The sequence below is a fragment of the Lepidochelys kempii genome, chromosome 15 (genome assembly GCF_965140285.1).
Source record: "Lepidochelys kempii isolate rLepKem1 chromosome 15, rLepKem1.hap1, whole genome shotgun sequence".
In the NCBI taxonomy this organism is placed as follows: Eukaryota; Metazoa; Chordata; order Testudines; family Cheloniidae; genus Lepidochelys; species Lepidochelys kempii.
The window spans coordinates 33,649,232-33,668,011 of NC_136394.1; the positions used below are offsets into that span (position 1 = coordinate 33,649,232).

An 18,780-nucleotide genomic window follows, 5' to 3' on the forward strand; every position below is an offset into this window, starting at 1 on the left:
GCAGTTGTCCTGCATTGAAAGAGCTCAGCAGAATGCATGGAAGCAAACATTGGTAGAGTCCAGGAAAGCAGAAAATGAATGCAAGGACAGGAGGGACGAGCAAGATGAGAGGTTGCGGAAGCAAGAGGAGAGGTGGCGGCAGCATGATGAGAGGAGGCAGGATGCAATGCTGAGGCTACTGGGGGATCAAACTGATATGCTCCGGCATCTGGTGGAGCTGTAGGAAAGGCAGCAGAAGCACAGACCACTGATGCAGCCCCTGTATAACCACCTGCCCTCCTCCCCAAGTTCCATAGCCTCCCCACCCAGATGCCCAACAACGTGGGGGCAGGGGCCCACTCCAGGCACCCAACCACTCCACCCTAGAGGACTGCCCAAGCAACAGAAGGCTGGCATTCAATAAGTTTTGAAGTGCAGTGTGGCCTTGTCCTTCCCTCCTCCCCTTATCCACCACCCACCTGGTGCTTCCCTCCTCCCCCACCCGTCCCGGGCTACCTTGGCAGTTATCCCCCTACTTGTGTGATGAATTAATAAAGAATGCATGATTCTGAAACAACAATGACTTTATTGCCTCTGCAAGCGGTGATCGAAGGAGGGAGGGCGGTTGGCTTACAGGGAAGTAGAGTGAACCCAGGAGGCGGGTTTTCATCAAGGAGAAACAAACAGAACTGTCACACTGTAGCCTGGCCAGTCATGAAACTGGTTTACAAAGCTTCTCTGATGAGCAGCGCGCCCTGCTGTGCTCTTCTAATCGCCCTGGTGTCTGGCTGCATGTAATCAGTGGCCAGGCGATTTGCCTCAACCTCCCACCCCACCATAAACGTCTCCCCCTTACTCTCACAGATATTGTGGAGCACACAGCAAGCAACAATAACAATGGGAATATTTCAGAGTAACAGCCGTGTTAGTCTGTATTCGCAAAAAGAAAAGGAGTACTTGTGGCACCTTAGAGACTAACCAATTTATTAGAGCATAAGCTTTCGTGAGCTACAGCTCACTTCCTCAGATGCATATCGTGGAAACTGCAGCAGGCTTTATATATACACAGAGAATATGAAACAATACCTATTCCCCCCCCACTGTCCTGCTGGTAATAGCTTATCTAAAGTGATCATCAGGTGGGCCATTTCCAGCACAAATCCAGGTTTTCTCACCCTCCACCCCCCCCACACAAATTCACTCTCCTGCTGGTGATAGCCCATCCAAAGTGACAACTCTTTACACAATGTGCATGACAATCAAGTTGGGCTATTTCCTGCACAAATCCAGGTTTTCTCACATCCCCCCCACCCCCATACACACATAAACTCACTCTCCTGCTGGTAATAGCTCATCCAAACTGACCACTCTTCAAGTTAAAATCCAAGTTAAACCAGAACATTTGGGGGAGGGGGGGAGGAAAAAACAAGAGGAAACAGGCTACCTTGCATAATGACTTAGCCACTCCAAGTCTCTATTTAAGCCTAAATTAATAGTATCCAATTTGCAAATGAATTCCAATTCAGCAGTTTCTCGCTGGAGTCTGGATTTGAAGTTTTTTTGTTTTAAGATAGCGACCTTCATGTCTGTGATCGCGTGACCAGAGAGATTGAAGTGTTCTCCGACTGGTTTATGAATGTTATAATTCTTGACATCTGATTTGTGTCCATTTATTCTTTTACGTAGAGACTGTCCAGTTTGACCAATGTACATGGCAGAGGGGCATTGCTGGCACATGATGGCATATATCACATTGGTGGATGTGCAGGTGAACGAGCCTCTGATAGTGTGGCTGATGTTATTAGGCCCTGTGATGGTGTCCCCTGAATAGATATGTGGTCACAATTGGCAACGGGCTTTGTTGCAAGGATAAGTTCCTGGGTTAGTGGTTCTGTTGTGTGGTATGTGGTTGTTGGTGAATATTGGTTTCGCTGAGGTCTAACCGAGTCAGTAAACTGTGCCAGTGCACTTTTAAACGTCCAAAATACACATTCTACGACCATTCTGCACTTGCTCAGCCTATAGCTGAACAGCTCCTGACTACTGTCCAGGCTGCCTGTGTATGGCTTCATGAGCCATGGCATTAAGGAGTAGGCTAGGTCCTCAAGGATAACTATAGGCATTTCAACATCCCCAACAGTTATTTTCTGGCCTGGGAAGTAAGTCCCTTTCTGCAGCTTTTGAAATAGACCAGAGTTCCTGAAGATGCGAGCGTCATGTACCTTTCCTGGCCATCCCACGTTGATGTTGGTGAAACGTCCCTTGTGATCCACCAGTGCTTGCAGTACCATTGAAAAGTACCCCTTACGGTTTACGTACTGGCTGCCAAGGTGGTCCGGTCCCAAGATAAGGATATGTGTTCCATCTATCGCCCCACCAGAGTTAGGGAATCCCATTGCAGCAAAGTCATCCACTATGACCTGCACATTTCCCAGAGTCACTACCTTTGATAGCAGCAGCTCAGTGATTGCTTTGGCTACTTGGATCACAGCAGCCCCCACAGCAGATTTGCCCACTCCAAATTGATTCCTGACTGACCGGTAGCTATCTGGTGTTGCAAGCTTCCAAAGGCTATCACCACTCACTTGTGAACTGTGAGGACTGCTCTCATCTTGGTATGCTTGCTGTGGTATGGCATCTGCAGGAGAGCAGAGTTGCAGTGGAAGCAGTGGCTGACGACGGATGCCACGAGAACAGATATTTATAGAGAACGACGAGAGGACCTGTGAGATGGATTCATGAGAGCAGGAGAGCAGAGTTGCAGCGGAAGCAGTGGAGGATGATGGTTAGCACTGCGCACATTTCCCAAGGAAGAACACACATACCTGGGAGCCCATGACAGACAACATGGAGAAATTCGCTATTGAGAAAATAGCAGCAGAGCAGAGTTGCAGGGGAAGCAGTGGATGACGATGTTTAGCACTCCTACTGCACTGTCTGCTGAAAGCAGTATGGCGTCCACACAGAAAAAAGGTGCGAAATGATTGTCTGTTGTTGCTTTCACGGAGGGAGGGGCGACTGACGACATGTACCCAAAACCACCCACAACAATGTTTTTGCCACATATGGCATTGGGAGCTTAACCCAGAATTCCAGTCGGTAGTGGAGACTGGGGGAACTGTGGGATAGCTACCCACAGTGCACCTCTCCATAAGTCGATGCTAGCAAGGTAGTGAGGACGCACTCTGCCGACTTAATGTGCTTAGTGTGGACATATGCAATCGACCGTATAAAATCAATTTATAAAAATTGAATTCTATAATATTGACGTAATTTTGTAGTGTAGACATACCCTTAGTGTCATCCACGAACTTGCTGAGGGTGCAATCTATCCCATCATCCAGATCATTAATAAAGATGTTGAACAAAACCAGCTCCAGGACTGACCCCTCTGCTTGATACCAGCTGCCAATTGGACATTGAGCCATTGTTCACTACCCGTTGAGCCCAATGATCTAGCCAGCTTTCTGTCCACCTTATAGTCCATTTATCCAATCCATACTTTTTTAACTTGCTGGCAAAAATATTGTGGGAGGCTGTATCAAAAGCTTTGCTCAAGTCAAGATATATCACGTCCACCGCTTTCCCCATATCCACAGAGCCAGTTATCTCATCATAGAAGGCAATCAGGTTGGTCAGGCATGACTTGGCCTTGGTGAATCCATGATGACTGTTCCTGCTCACCTTCCTCTCTTCCATGTGCTTCAGAATGGATTCCTTGGGGACCTGCTCCATGATTTTTCCAGGGACTGAGGTGAGGCTGACCAGTCTGTAGTTCCCCGGATTCTCCTTCTTCCCTTTTTTAAAGATGGGCAATGTATTTGTCTTTTTCCAATCATCCAGGACTTCCCCCAATCACCACAAGTTTTCAAAGATAATGGCCAATGGCTCTGCAATCACATCAGCCAATTCCCTCAGCACCCTGGGATGTATTAGATCCAGACCCATGGACTTGTGCATGTCCAGCTTTTCTAAATAGTCCTTAACCTGTTCTTTCACTACTGAGAGCTGCTCACCTCCTCTCCATACTGTGCTGCCCAGTGAAGCAGTCTGGGAGTTGACCTTGTCTGTGAAGACCAAGGCAAAAAAAGCATTGAGTACTTCAGCTTTTTCCCCACATCATTTGTCACTAGGTTGCCTTCCCCATTCAGTAAGTAAGGGTCCAACACTTTCCCTGACCACCTTCTTGTTTCTAACATACCTGTAGAAACTAGGGCTATCAATTAATCACAGTTAACTCACGCGATTAACCCCAAAAAATTAATCACGATTAAAAAAATTAATCGCAATTATTCGCAGTTTTAATCGCACTGTTAAACAATAGAATACCAATTGAAATGTATTAAATATTTTGGATGTTTTTCTACATTTTCAAATATATTTATTTCAATTACAACACAGAATACAAAGTGTACATTGCTCACTTTGTATTATTTTTGATTACAAATATTTCTGCTGTAAAAATGATAAACAAAAGAAATAGTCCTTTTCAGTTCACCTCATACAAGTACTGTAGTGCAATCTCTTCATCATGAAAATGCAACTCACAAATGTAGATTTTTTTGTTACAGAACTGCACTCAAAAACAAAACAATGTAAAACTTTAGAGCCTACAAGTCCACTCAGTCTTACTTCTTGCTCAGCCAATTGTTAAGATAAACAAGTTTGTTTACATTGACAGGAGATACTGCTGCTTGCTTCTTATTTACAATGTCACCAGAAAGCGAGAACAGGTATTCGCCTGGCACTTTTGTAACCAGCATTGCAAGGTATTTACATGACAGATATGCTAAACATTCATATGCCCCTTCATGCTTCTGCCACAATTCCAGAGGACATGCTTTCATGCTGATGACGCTCGTTAAAAAATAATGCATTCATTAAATTTGTGACTGAACTCCTTGGTGGAGAACTGTATGTCTCCTGCTCTGTTTTACTCACATTCTACCATATATTTCATGTTCTAGTAGTCTCGAATGATGACTCAGCACATGTTGTTCATTTTAAGAACACTTTCACTGCAGATTTGACAAAACACAAAGAAGGTACCAGTGTGAGACTTCAACGGATAGCTAGAGCACTCAACCCAAATTTTAAGAATCTGAAGTGCCTTCCAAAATCTGAGAGGGATGAGGTGTGGAGCAAGCTTTCAGAAGTCTTAAAAGAGCAACATTCCAATGCAGAAACTACAGAACCTGAACCACTAAAAAAGAAAAATCAACCTTCTGCTGGTGGCATCTGACTCGGATTATGAAAATGAGCATGCATCGGTTCGCAATGCTTTGGATTGTTATCGAGCAGAACCTGTCATCAGCCTGGACGCATGTTCCCTGGAATGGTGGATGAAGCATGAAGAGACATATGAATCTTTAGCGCATCTGGCATGTAAATATCTTGCAATGCCGGCTGCAACAGTGCCATGTAATCGCCTGTTCTCACTTTCAGGTGACATTCTGAACAAGAAGCAGGCAGCATTATCTCCTTCAAATGTAAACAAGCTTGTTTGTCTGAGCGATTGGTTGAACAAGAAATGAGAATGAGTGGACTTGTAGGCTCTAAAGTTTTACATTGTTACATTTTTGAATGCAGTTATTTTTTGCACAGAATTCTACATTTGTAAATTCAACTTTCATGACAAAGAGATTGCACTACAGTACTTGTATTAGGTGAATTGAAAAATATTATTTCTTTTGTTTTTTACAGTGCAAATATTTGTAATAAAAATAAATATAAAGTGAGCACTGTACACTTTGTATTCCATGTTATAATTGAAATCAATATATTTGAAAATGTAGAAAACATCCAAAAATATTTAAATAAATATTTAACAGTGCGATTAATTGTGATTAATTTTTTTAATCATTTGACAGCCCTAGTAGAAACCCTTCTTGTTACCCTTCACATCCCTTGCTAGCTGCAACTCCAGTTGTGCTTTGGTCTTCCTGATTACATTCCTGCAAGCTTGAGCAATATTTTTATACTCCTCCCTAGTCATCTGTCCAAGTTTCCACTTCTTCTAAGCTTCCTTTTTGTGTTTAAACTCACTGAAGATTTATCTGTTAAGCCAACCTGGTCGCCTGCCATATTTGCTATTCTTTCTGCACGTTGGGATGGTTTGTTCCTGAACCCTCAATAAGGCTTCTTTAAAATACAGCCAGCTCTCCTGGACTCCTTTCCCCCTCATATTAGCCTCCCAGGGGATCCTGCCCATCAGTTCCCTGAGGGAGTCAAAGTCTCCTTTTCTGAAGTTCAGGGTATGTATTCTGCTGCTCTCCTTTCTTCCTTTTGTTAGGATCCTGAACTCAACCATCTCATGGTCACCCAGGTTGCCACCCACTTCTACTTCCCCTACCAATTCTTCCCTGTTTGTGACCAGCAGGTCAAGAGGAGTATGGCCCCTAGTTGGTTCCACCAGCACTTGAACCAGGAAGTTGTCTCTAACACTCTCCAAAAACTTCCTGGATTGTCTGTGCACTGCTGTATTGCTCTCCCAACAAATGTCAGGGTGATTGAAGTCCCCCATGAGAACCAGGGCCTGTGATCTGGAAACTTCTGTTAGTTGTCCAAAGAAAGCCTTGTCTATCTCATCCTCCTGGTCTGGTGATCTATAGCAGACGCCCACCACGACATCAACCTTGTTGCTCTCGCCTCTAAACTTAACCCTAACACTCTTAACAGGTTTTTCTCCAGTTTCATTCTGGAGCTCTGAGCAATCATACTGCTCTCTTACATAGAGTGCAACTTCTCCACCTTTTCTCCCCTGCCTCTCCTTCCTGAACGGTTTATACCCATCCATGACAGTGTTCTAGTCATGTGAGTTACCCCACCAAGTCTCTGTTATTCCAATCACATCATAGTTCCTTGACTGTGCCAATTCTTCCCACTTGTTTCCCAGGCTTCTTGCATTCATGTACAGGCACCTAAGATAAACCGCCAATTGCCCTATTTTTCTCAGTATGAATCAGGAGGCCTCCCCTGTTGTACCCTCCTCCTTGTGTTTCCTCCCGGTATCCCACTTCCCCACTTACCTCTGGGTTTAGGTCACAATCCCCCGGCAAACCTAGTTTAAAGCCCTCCTCACTAAGTTAGCAAGCCTGCCTGTGAAGATGCTCTTCCCTCTCTTTGTTAGGTGAAGCCCATCTCTTCCTAGCACTCCCTTCTTCCTGGAACAACATCCCAAGGTTGAAGAATCCGAAGTCCTCTCTCAGACACCACCTGCGCAACCACACATTTACCTCCACAATTCGATGGCCCCTACCTGGGCCTTTTCCTTCAACAGGGAGGATGGACGAGAACATGACTTGTGCCTCAAACTCCTGTATCCTTCTTCCCAGAGCCATGCTGTTGTTGGGGAGTGTGAAAAAGAAATCACATGGCTATCTTGGCAAAAGCCCTAGCATAGATGCAGTTACACTAGCAAAAATGTCCTTTTGCTGGGATGGCTTACTTTGGTTAGAGAACTGGTATAACAATACTAGCAAAAGAATGCTTTTGCCAGTATAAGTTGTGTCTCTACTAGGCAGGTTTGTTGGTATAGTGATACTGAAAAACCCTTTCTAATGCAGACAAGGCCTTATTTCTAACTTGAAATTGTCTGGCTTTATTTTTAGATATTTTTGAGCTATTCTCCTGGAACACATACTGAGGAAAACCTGATTTTTTTCATCTTAAAAAAGGCTGATGGGATTTTGTATCAACTTTCCAAAAAATAACCACATTGACACAGAGACCAAACCTGGAAAATGTAAGCCTCAGAAGGTGAATAGCACTTGATTCTATGTGTGTGTGTGTGCATGTGTACACAGAGAATGCAACCAGATGCAGGTAAACAATGCCAAATCCCTCTCTATCAGGAAAACAATACATACGTTAAGATTTTGTTTTCCAAAATTATTAAGTGTTTGGTTGATTTTTATACGTGATTTGTTGGATGCCTGAAGTTTCTTTTCCAGGGGTTGTTTCTGACTTCCTTGCTACAAGCTATTTTGCAAAAAGAAGCTGCTGTAGCAGAAGCAAAGCCTTGTAGTGTGAGTATAATTAGAAGCATATCAGAATAATCATTAGCAGAACATTTCTATGGAAACTAATTAAAGAAAACAAAACAGAAAGCAACACTATTCAAGCCTCACTGCATAGTTTTGGTTTGAAATTTTAAATACAAAATAGGATTCTGGAAAATCACAGGTGTTTTTACTTTACCTTCTCTCTCCCCACTTTCCTGAATTTTCCTCATTCATCACTACTTCATTTCAATAGCTCTAGTTACTAAGCCAGAAACATGAATAAATTTAAAGAATAAAAATCTTAATAAATTTGAAATAGTGACCCTGAATTTGACCTGGCATTATGTGGTGAGCCAGAGCAAGTTTAGTGAGCAGTGCTCTAGAGTAAGTAATCTTGAGAGTGGTGTTACTGAGAAAGTAGGTGCCTGCCTTCTGGACTAAATTAAGCTTTTTTTAATGTTACTGTACTCATACCTAGGAACAGAGAGTTGTAATAGTTCTGCCTGGAGGACAAAAAAGACAGGGTCACTGTGGCCAGGTTACTGATTTTAAAACGGGGTGCTAGTTATAGATGGAAGAAAACATTTTTGCAGCTGTCGCAGAAATGAGCACTCCGAGAGGACCGTTAGGCTGCAGAAAGCAAAGTGACATGGTCTTCAAAGTTACCTACTACAGGACAGGCCTAACAAAGAAAATAACAGAACGCCACTAGCCGTCACCTTCAGCCCCCAACTAAAACCCCTCCAACGCATTATTAAGGATCTACAACCTATCCTAAAGGATGACCCAACACTCTCACAAGTCTTGGGAGACAGGCCAGTCCTTGCCTACAGACAGCCCCGCAACCTGAAGCAAATACTCACCAACAACCACATACCACACAACAGAACCACTAACCCAGGAACTTATCCTTGCAACAAAGCCCGTTGCCAATTGTGCCCACATATCTATTCAGGGGACACCATCACAGGGCCTAATAACATCAGCCACACCATCAGAGGCTCGTTCACCTGCACATCCACCAATGTGATCTATGCCATCATGTGCCAGCAATGCCCCTCTGCCATGTACATTGGTCAAACTGGACAGTCTCTACGTAAAAGAATAAATGGACACAAATCAGATGTCAAGAATTATAACATTCATAAACCAGTCGGAGAACACTTCAATCTCTCTGGTCACGCAATCACAGACATGAAGGTCGCTATCTTAAAACAAAAAAACTTCAAATCCAGACTCCAGCGAGAAACTGCTGAATTGGAATTCATTTGCAAATTGGATACTATTAATTTAGGCTTAAATAGAGACTGGGAGTGGCTAAGTCATTATGCAAGGTAGCCTGTTTCCTCTTGTTTTTTCCTACCCCCCCCCCCCCAGATGTTCTGGTTTAACTTGGATTTAAACCTGGAGAATGGTCAGTTTAGATGAGCTATTACCAGCAGGAGAGTGAGTTTGTGTGTGTATGGGGGTGGGGGGGATGTGAGAAAACCTTGATCTATGCAGGAAATAGCCCGACTTGATTATGTAAAGAGTTGTCACTTTGGATGGGCTAGCACCAGCAGGAGAGTGAATTTGTGTGGGGGGGTGGAGGGTGAGAAAACCTGGATTTGTGCTGGAAATGGCCCACCTGTTGATCACTTTAGATAAGCTATTACCAGCAGGACAGTGGGGTGGGAGGAGGTATTGTTTCATGATTTCTGTGTGTATATAAAGTCTGCTGCAGTTTCCACGGTAAACATCTGATGAAGTGAGCTGTAGCTCACGAAAGCTCATGCTCAAATAAATTGGTTAGTCTCTAAGGTGCCACAAGTACTCCTTTTCTTTTTGCGAATACAGACTAACACGGCTGTTCCTCTGAAACCGGTCTTCAAATTGTTTTCTTCTTCCCAACCATGTTAACTTGCTTGGGTTTAACTTCAATCAACTGCTTTCTATCCAGATGCTGATCTTGGCTTGGCAGACTGATCATCAGGGCACTGCTATTTGCATTGCAGTTAAGAGATATACAACAGGCTATTGTCTACCTGTTACTGGTGTTTGGTTTACTGATCTGGCCATTAAGGTGTACCTTAAAGCGAAGGTCACTGGTCATCACTGGCAAGAGATGGATCGTTTGCTGGTAGTGAATGATGCAGGAGATCTTGAGGAGGAGGCCCTGTCTCCAGGCACTGTCATATGCTGAGGCTAGTTCAACAAGGGCAATCCCCGTCTTCAATTTACGTTGGAATCCTGCCTCAATGTGGCTGGTAAGTGAAGCTAGTTGGTCACAGCTGTTCCTCTTCAGGCAAAATCTGGCCTGCTCTGTTGGGGGGATGTCTTTGATAATATCAGACAGACAGCGGTGCAGTGCCCATTCCATGAGTTTGCTGGTGGCTGAGAGGAGAGAGATGGAGTGGTAGCTGGCTGCACCCTCTGGAGATTTCTCAGGCTTCAGTAGGGCAACCACTGTTGCCTGTCACCAGCTTGTTGGCACTTCTCTGGTTCTATGCACAGCAGTAAAAAGCATCAGCAGCTAATCCTGTCCCCGTCTCCCCCGGTTCTTGAGAAACTCTGGAGGAATGCCATCAACCGCTGCAGCTTTCTGGCTTTTGGTTTCCAACCGTGAAACGTTGATCTCCTTGACAGAATATGGAGAGGAGAGTGAGGATTCCTCTGAGCATTGCTGGTTCTTGTGGAATTCCCACTGGACCTCCTGGCATGTAATTTTTTCTGCTGGCATCTTGCTGTTAGAAAGAAGATGAGAGGTGACAGCATTTGCAGTCACCTTTGCAGGGCAACCCTCAGGGCTCCGTCCTGGCCCTGATACTTTTTAATCTACACATCACGAATATGCCAGCGATGGAGTCAAGGAAATTCATGTATGCAGATGAATGCCTTAACGGTTCAGCATACAAGCCTTCATGCCAACAGCTGCACCCTAACCCAAGATCTTAGCACAATGGCTGAAACTAACCAAAAAAAATTAAATATAAAAAAGAAGCTTACAAGAAGTGGAAGGTTGGACATATGACCAGGGAAGAGTATAAAAATATTGCTCAGGCATGTAGGAATGAAATCAGGAGGGCCAAATTGCACCTGGAGCTGCAGCTAGCGAGAGATGTTAAGAGTAACAAGAAGGGTTTCTTCAGGTATGTTGGCAACAAGAAGAAAGCCAAGGAAAGTGTGGGCCCCTTAATGAATGAGAGAGGCAACCTAGTGACAGAGGATGTGGAAAAAGTTAATGTACTTAATGCTTTTTTTGCCTCTGTCTTCACTAACAAGGTCAGCTCCCAGACTGCTGCGCTGGGCATCACAACATGGGGAATAGATGGCCAGCCCTCTGTGGAGAAAGAGGTGGTTAGGGACTATTTAGAAAAGCTGGACGTGCACAAGTCCATAGGGCCGGACGAGTTGCATCCGAGAGTGCTAAAGGAACTGGCGGCTGTGATTGCAGAGCCATTGGCCATTATCTTTGAAAACTCGTGGCGAACGGGGGAAGTCCCGGATGACTGGAAAAAGGCTAATGTAGTGCCAATCTTTAAAAAAGGGAAGAAGGAGGATCCTGGGAACTACAGGCCAGTCAGCCTCACCTCAGTCCCTGGAAAAATCATGGAGCAGGTCCTCAAAGAATCAATTCTGAAGCACTTAGAGGAGAGGAAAGTGATCAGGAACAGTCAGCATGGATTCACCAAGGGAAGGTCATGCCTGACTAATCGCCTTCTATGATGAGATTACTGGTTCTGTGGATGAAGGGAAAGCAGTGGATGTATTGTTTCTTGACTTTAGCAAAGCTTTTGACACGGTCTCCCACAGTATTCTTGCCAGCAAGTTAAAGAAGTATGGGCTGGATGAATGCACTATAAGGTGGGTAGAAAGTTGGCTAGATTGTCGGGCTCAACGGGTAGTGATCAATGGCTCCATGTCTAGTTGGCAGCCGGTGTCAAGTGGAGTGCCCCAGGGGTTGGTCCTGGGGCCGGTTTTGTTCAATATCTTCATAAATGATCTGGAGGATGGTGTGGATTGTACTCTCAGCAAATTTGAGGATGATACTAAACTGGGAGGAGTGGTAGATATGCTGGAGGGCAGGGATAGGATACAGAGGGACCTAGAGAAATTGGAGGATTGGGCCAAAAGAAATCTGATGAGGTTCAATAAGGATAAGTGCAGGGTCCTGCACTTAGGACGGAAGAACCCAATGCACAGCTACAGACTAGGGACCGAATGGCTAGGCAGCAGTTCTGCGGAAAAGGACCTAGGGGTGACAGTGGACGAGAAGCTGGATATGAGTCAGCAGTGTGCCCTTGTTGCCAAGAAGACCAATGGCATTTTGGGATGTATAAGTAGGGGCACAGCGAGCAGATCGAGGGACGTGATCGTCCCCCTCTATTCGACATTGGTGAGGCCTCATCTGGAGTACTGTGTCCAGTTTTGGGCCCCACACTACAAGAAGGATGTGGATAAATTGGAAAGAGTCCAGCGAAGGGCAACAAAAATGATTAGGGGTCTGGAACACATGACTTATGAGGAGAGGCTGAGGGAACTGGGATTGTTTAGTCTGCAGAAGAGAAGAATGAGGGGGGATTTGTTAGCTGCTTTCAACTACCTGAGAGGTGGTTCCAGAGAGGATGGTTCTAGACTATTCTCAGTGGTAGAAGAGGACAGGACAAGGAGTAATGGTCTCAAGTTGCAGTGGGGGAGGTTTAGGTTGGATATTAGGAAAAACTGTTTCACTAGGAGGGTGGTGAAACACTGGAATGCGTTGCCTAGGGAGGTGGTGGAATCTCCTTCCTTAGAAGTTTTTAAGGTCAGGCTTGACAAAGCCCTGGCTGGGATGATTTAATTGGGGATTGGTCCTGCTTTTGAGCAGGGGGTTGGACTAGATGACCTCCTGAGGTCCCTTCCAACCCTGATATTCTATGATTCTATGATTTAAACATCTGTCTTTGTAGCAGATCAGGTTTCTTGTATTCAACATCTTTTCAAGAGAAAAGTTGGTGCTTTTGTTTTCAGCATCATGCCATTGCTGAAATGGCCATGTTTACATCAACGATTTTCAATTAAAATTTGTGACATTTGAAAAAAAACCCACACCCACACATACCTGTTCCTGGCAAACAGCTGGTTGTGCTCCCTGACCAAACCCCAGTCAACTGGCAGGTTCGTTCTTCTGATCCAGCAAGCCTGTATCCTTGATTGCAGCTAAATCGGATGGTTGAGTCCAACAGGTAGTTTGTCCCTTCTTTTTTCCCATTGGTGGGGTGATCCAACCAGCCACAAGAGACCACTAAGAAAAGGAGATAACAGCTATCTGGTGAAAGTCTTTTAGTTTCACTGGCACAGCTAGTCCAGTGAGTTGCATGGTGATTTAAATATAATTGAAAAAGAGTAACAGATTCTTTTAGTCTAGCAGAGCTAACAAATGGGAGCAATAAACTAGCAAGAGCAACCTTAACTCAACATGAAGCTGGTGATAGTCACACCCACAGCCCTGTTGATCTTCAGTGGATCATGGGTATTTTCTGACAACACAGTTGTGGAACATCATCATAATTCAGTATTTGTCAGCCAAATACTTCTGCTCCCGAATATTCTGGAGGCTGGTATCTATTACTTTGCATTTATTTTTTATTCTTTTCATCAAGTAGACTAGAACCCACATAATCAAAGTTTGAAAGGGTAGCTCTGGGTATCACATGACCCTTCACAATCTGTTTCTACAATTCTGTGATTTCCACAGTAGAGATCTAAAAACCTTATTTTTTTTTTTGCGCTGCAAATGAGCTGATTTACTATGTCACCTCTTCTTTCTTTGTCTCTCTTTAGAGCTGTAAAAACGATGTATAACAGAAAACTGTACCTCATACACACAGGATACAAGTACACATTTTAAAAATGATCAAATTCTATTACTGAACAAGAGTTTCTGGACTTCAGAAGCAGTAACAGCAGGAGTGAGAGAAACTATGGTGGTCAAAACTGTGATTATATTTGAGTTAATTTTTCTCTTCATTTGGGGACTTGAAAGCCTGTTTTTGGCAGATGTATTGTTACTCAGTGAAGACAAAAGTTTAAATTACATACATGGGTGTCTTCTTTGCTGACAATTTTTAACTTGCCTCCATTTATGCTGCCAAAATGGGACTGCGAACTAGTTGCAGTTGTCAAGAGGAAGAAAAGCAAATATGATGCCCACTAACCAGTCAGAGTGTCCTATGCCATACTGTAAGGAGCCTGAGGTAGATTTCAGGGGCACTACTTGGTCCTTTGTGAGGAAACGGTTACTTACTATAACTATGGGTCTTCATGATATGATGCAGATGTGTATTCCATGAAGGTGTGTGTGTTCTCAGTGCACCGGAGACGGAGAATTTTGCATAACAGTACCTCTAGGAGCCAGTGCTTGTGTGTCGTGCTCATAGCCCCACCCCGTCTATATGAGGCAACAATGCCTCAACCCCCCGCAGTATCTTCACAATGAATGCATGGAGACTAGACCCCAGTGCAGAGAGGATGGAGGGTGGGTTGTGGAATACACATTTGCATCACATCTCGAAGAACCTCAGTTATAATAAGTAACCATTTCTTTGAGTAGTTGAAGCCATTTATTTCACTTAGGTGATTCAAAAGCAGTAGCCACAGATGGTGGGACTAAGAGCCTATCTAAACAAGGATTGCAGGATCACCTTCCCAAAGTTTGCATCAGCTCTAGATGATGCAGTAATAGCATAATGGTTCTCAAATGTATGTATCAAGGACCACATGGCAGCCTTTCAAATATCCACTATTAAGACATCACTTAGTAACACTATTAACGTAGCCTGTGCTCTTATGGAATGAGCTTGCACCTGCTGAGGAGGCGTAGTCAAAGCTATTTCATATGCTGTCCTGTTATAGGATGTTATCCACTTAGAGTTTGTTTGTGAAAAGACCGCTTGCACCTTTCGTACAATCTGCATATGACACAAACGGATGAGGCGAAGCATGAAATGGTTAATTCCTATGCACGTAGGCTATACATTGTCTGACATCTAATGTGTGGAGATGCTGCTCCTCCGGAGATTAATGTAGTTTCAGAAAAAAACAGGTACATATACCGCCTGGTTCAAATGAAACTGAGAGACCATGTTAGACAAAAATTTTGGGTGCAGCTGTAAAGTTACTTTGCTCTTGTAGAATTGTGTATAAGGAGGCTCTGGCATCAGAGCCTGCAACTCTCAGCCTCTCCTTATGAATATTATGGCCACCAGGAATGCAGTCTTCTGACATAAAAGAGGAAAGGGACAAGATGCCAGAGACTCAAACGGAAGGTCCATCAACACCACTAGGACTGTGTTAAGGTACCACAAAGGGACTGGCTCTAGAACTGGAGGATGACAACAAAGATGCCTTTTTAAGAGTCTTGCTATCATGGCACTGGAAGAGACTGATCTTTCATGAATGGAGGGGTGGAATGCTGAGATCACCACCAGATGCACCCTCAATAAGCTAAATGCAAGGCCTGACGACTGAAGATACAGCAAATATCCAAGATGTCATGGATAAAGGCCAGTTTGGTTGAACTCCAAGGGCCAATGACCACAAAGAAAACAGCTTCCAGTTCCCCAAATAGGCCATTCTGGTAGAGGGCTTTCTACTATTGAGTAGAACCTATTGAACAGCCAACAAACACTGCTCTTCCTCATCATTCAACCACAAAGCAGCTATGCTGTGAGATGCAGGGAACTGAGCACGGGATGCAGTATGCAACCATGATTCTGTGTGAACAGGTCAGACTAGAGAAGAAAGGTTATGGGACGCTGAATCAATAGCGTGAGGTTGGAGAACCAACACTGCCTCGGCCGCATCAGGGCAATGAGGATGAGCTTGGCACAATCCGCTTTTAACCTGAGGATGACCTGTGGAATGATTGGGATCAGCGGAAACACATACAGCAGAGGCGAATGCCAGTTAAGATGACAGGTGTCAGTCAGGGAGCCTGGACTGGTACCCCACAAAAGCAGAACAAACACGTCTATTGTAGGAAACAGGTTGATTTTCAGGGATGCATTGGTGATAACAGACCTGGTTGGTGAGGGCTGGGCAAAGGGAATGCCTTGGTGTAGATTCTCCTGAAGTGTCCACAGCTGCAAGGAGTCCAGGGCCAATGGAGGGAGGTGGATCAATCTGTCCAAGGGATGAAGAAATGGAGGATAAACTGTCCTAAGCCACATCTGAAGAGGGCAAAGATGCAATCTTACCAATTGGATCACCTGCATGCAGGAAGACATGTAGCCCAAGAGCCTCAAGCACACACCTGAACTGTTGTGGAAGGTTGAGACTGAAGACCTAGACAAAAGTGGCAAATTGCCTGAATACTGTTGGTTGGCAAAAATGCTCTTAAACTCTATTAGGACCCCAATGAACTTGATTTTCTGAGTGGGAACCAATGTTGACTTTCTGGTGTTTAGGATGAGACCCAGATGGTTGAGTAAGTGCAGTGTAAGGTGTGTGTGAGAAAGAACTTCTTATCTGGACCTGCCCCTCACTAGCCAGTCATCCAGATATGGGAAGATATGGATTTCCTTCTTTCTAAAGTATGCCATTGGCTTGACCATACACCTGGTAAAAACCCGGGAGGCAGAAGAGAGGCAAAAAGGAACCACTGAAATGGCACTCTACCATGAGGAACTGGAGGAATTTTCTGTGGCTCAGCAAAATCGCCACATGAAATAAGCACCCTGAAGGTCCAGAGCAGCAAACCAGTTGTTCTGAGATAATGCAAGGATGGAAGTTGATACGGTGACCTTTGGAACCTCATGTATCTATATGTTGAGGCTGCAAAGGTCGAGAATAGGTCTTACCCCTCCTTTGGATTTGGGAATCAGAAAGCTCCAGGAATAGAAACCCTGACCCTAGTGTTCTGGAGGAACCTCCTCTACAGCTCCCAAAGCCAGTAGAGACCAGACCTGCTTGAGGAACAGTATCTCATGAGATGGGTCCCTGAAGAGGGACAGGGAGAGGCGGAGAGGAACTGGACAGAATAGCCCAATCTGACAATGCTTTGGACCCAACTGTTGGTGGTAATCGAGCCCCAAGCACTGTGGAAGCAAGCCAGCCTGTCCCCAAATGGAGGGAACAGGGTAAAGGAAGAAACAACTGAACTGCTCTAGACTAACAAATCAAAATGGGTGCTTGGACCCAAATGCCTCCTTCTCTGGATAGATGTCTCTTTCTGGGATAGCGCAGCTGTCTTAGGGGAGTGAAAGGCTGCCCAAAGGTGCATTGCTGACAGTATTGTTCCTACTGCTATTGTTGACCGCCATAGTGATGCCTTTGCACTGATGGTGTATACACCCCCAAGGAATGTAGGGTATCCCTAGAATCCTTGAAGGAGTGCAGAGTCTTATCTGTTTTGTCAGAAAAGAATACCTGGCCATCGAAGGACAAATCCTCTATAGCCAGCTGCATGACAGGAGCAATGCCCTAATTCTACAGCCAGGACACCCTTCTCATGGACACTGCCAGGGCCATCACTGTGGCTGAAGTGTCCCTGACATCCAGTGTGGACTGTAACGATGTCTTGGCCACCAAGACACTGATGAACACCTGAAATTCCTCTCTGGAGGCTTCAGTCAGCTGGTCTGCAAATTTAGACACAGCCATCCTATTCACAAAGTCATAATTGGACAACAATGACTTCTGGTTCACAATCCACATTTGCAGAGAAGAAGAGTTGTAAATATTTCTACCCACTAAGTGCATCCTCTTGGAATCCTTGTTCTTAGGAGTGGACTTAAACCTGGTCAGCTGAGCTCTGTCATTCACCATAATTACAACCAGAGAATTAGGGGATGGGCTGGAGTAAAAGCCCTCAAATCCCTGTACTGGGACAAAATAGCATTTCTCCAAACACTTTGAAGTAGGTGGCACTGGAAGTGGCATGGTCCAAAGAACCTTTGCAGGCTCCAGGAGAACATCGTTAATATTAAAGGCCACTCTCCTAGGGGCAGACAGGTGCAGGATATCCAACAATTTATGGGTATTCTCCTGGAGAAGCTCTGCCTGGATGCCCAGAGAAGCAGCCATGCACTGAAAATGGTCCTAGTAGGCCTTGGAGCCCTCAGACTTTGAAGGAGAGAAAGAGCCGTACACTGCTGAATCATCCTGGGACGATAAAGAGGCAGTTAAACTACACCAGGACTGGATTCCATTCCTATACTGGCAGACCTGAATGGGGCAACTCTGGAGGCTCTGCCAGGGGAAGGCTCAATGGTGTCTGAACCTGTGGTGGGTCATTGACATTGACATGCCCAGAGAGCTCACCTTAAAGTGAGATGAGGTGTGTGACCTCTGCAACTGATGAGTGTCCCATGGATTCCATGAAGGCCACTGGGCATAAGGATAGTGCATTGGTGGCCAGTAGGCACCAGGCTAGGGACTCCTGTCATAACCGCAAGACAAGTGCCAATCCCAGTACCCATGATGCTCCATGAATGGCCTTCAACATGGGCCAGGCAATGGAGAACAGGAGGAAGAACATCCCAAACTCAACACCAAGGAGTCTCGGGTTGAAGTGAAGCCAGCCTTGAGGGTGCAAGCATCTGGTCTGACTCATCCGTTGCCCAAAAACAAGGGACCGGCACTGACGGTGGATATGGTACTGCCAACACTAAGTACACTTCTGTTGTTTCTGGTGCCAGGAATGTTGTCATCCCAGAAGTCAGCAGTGGTACCAACATAACTGATGGTGCCGATGCAGAGGGTGGTAAGTGCTGCCATGGTAACATTGGTGGTGCAAAATGTGATGCCAAGGAGTTTCTTGGTACCAAGGAGGTCCCTT

General features: G+C 44.9%; 1 protein-coding gene across 21 annotated transcripts in view; it reads right to left on the minus strand.

Annotated features, from left to right (window-relative positions):
• Positions 1-18,780, minus strand: part of KREMEN1 (kringle containing transmembrane protein 1) — a 150,653-nt gene that overhangs the window by 88,714 nt on the left and 43,159 nt on the right. For 20 of the 21 annotated variants that reach the window (XM_073312966.2, XM_073312960.2, XM_073312968.2 and 17 more), the window contains one exon: positions 13,063-13,245. In XM_073312966.2, coding sequence (XP_073169067.2) covers positions 13,063-13,245 — 183 coding nt within the window. Of the gene's footprint in view, positions 1-9,816; positions 10,706-13,062; positions 13,246-18,780 lie in introns of those variants that run through there. The other variant, XM_078848953.1, reaches the window with a different exon arrangement.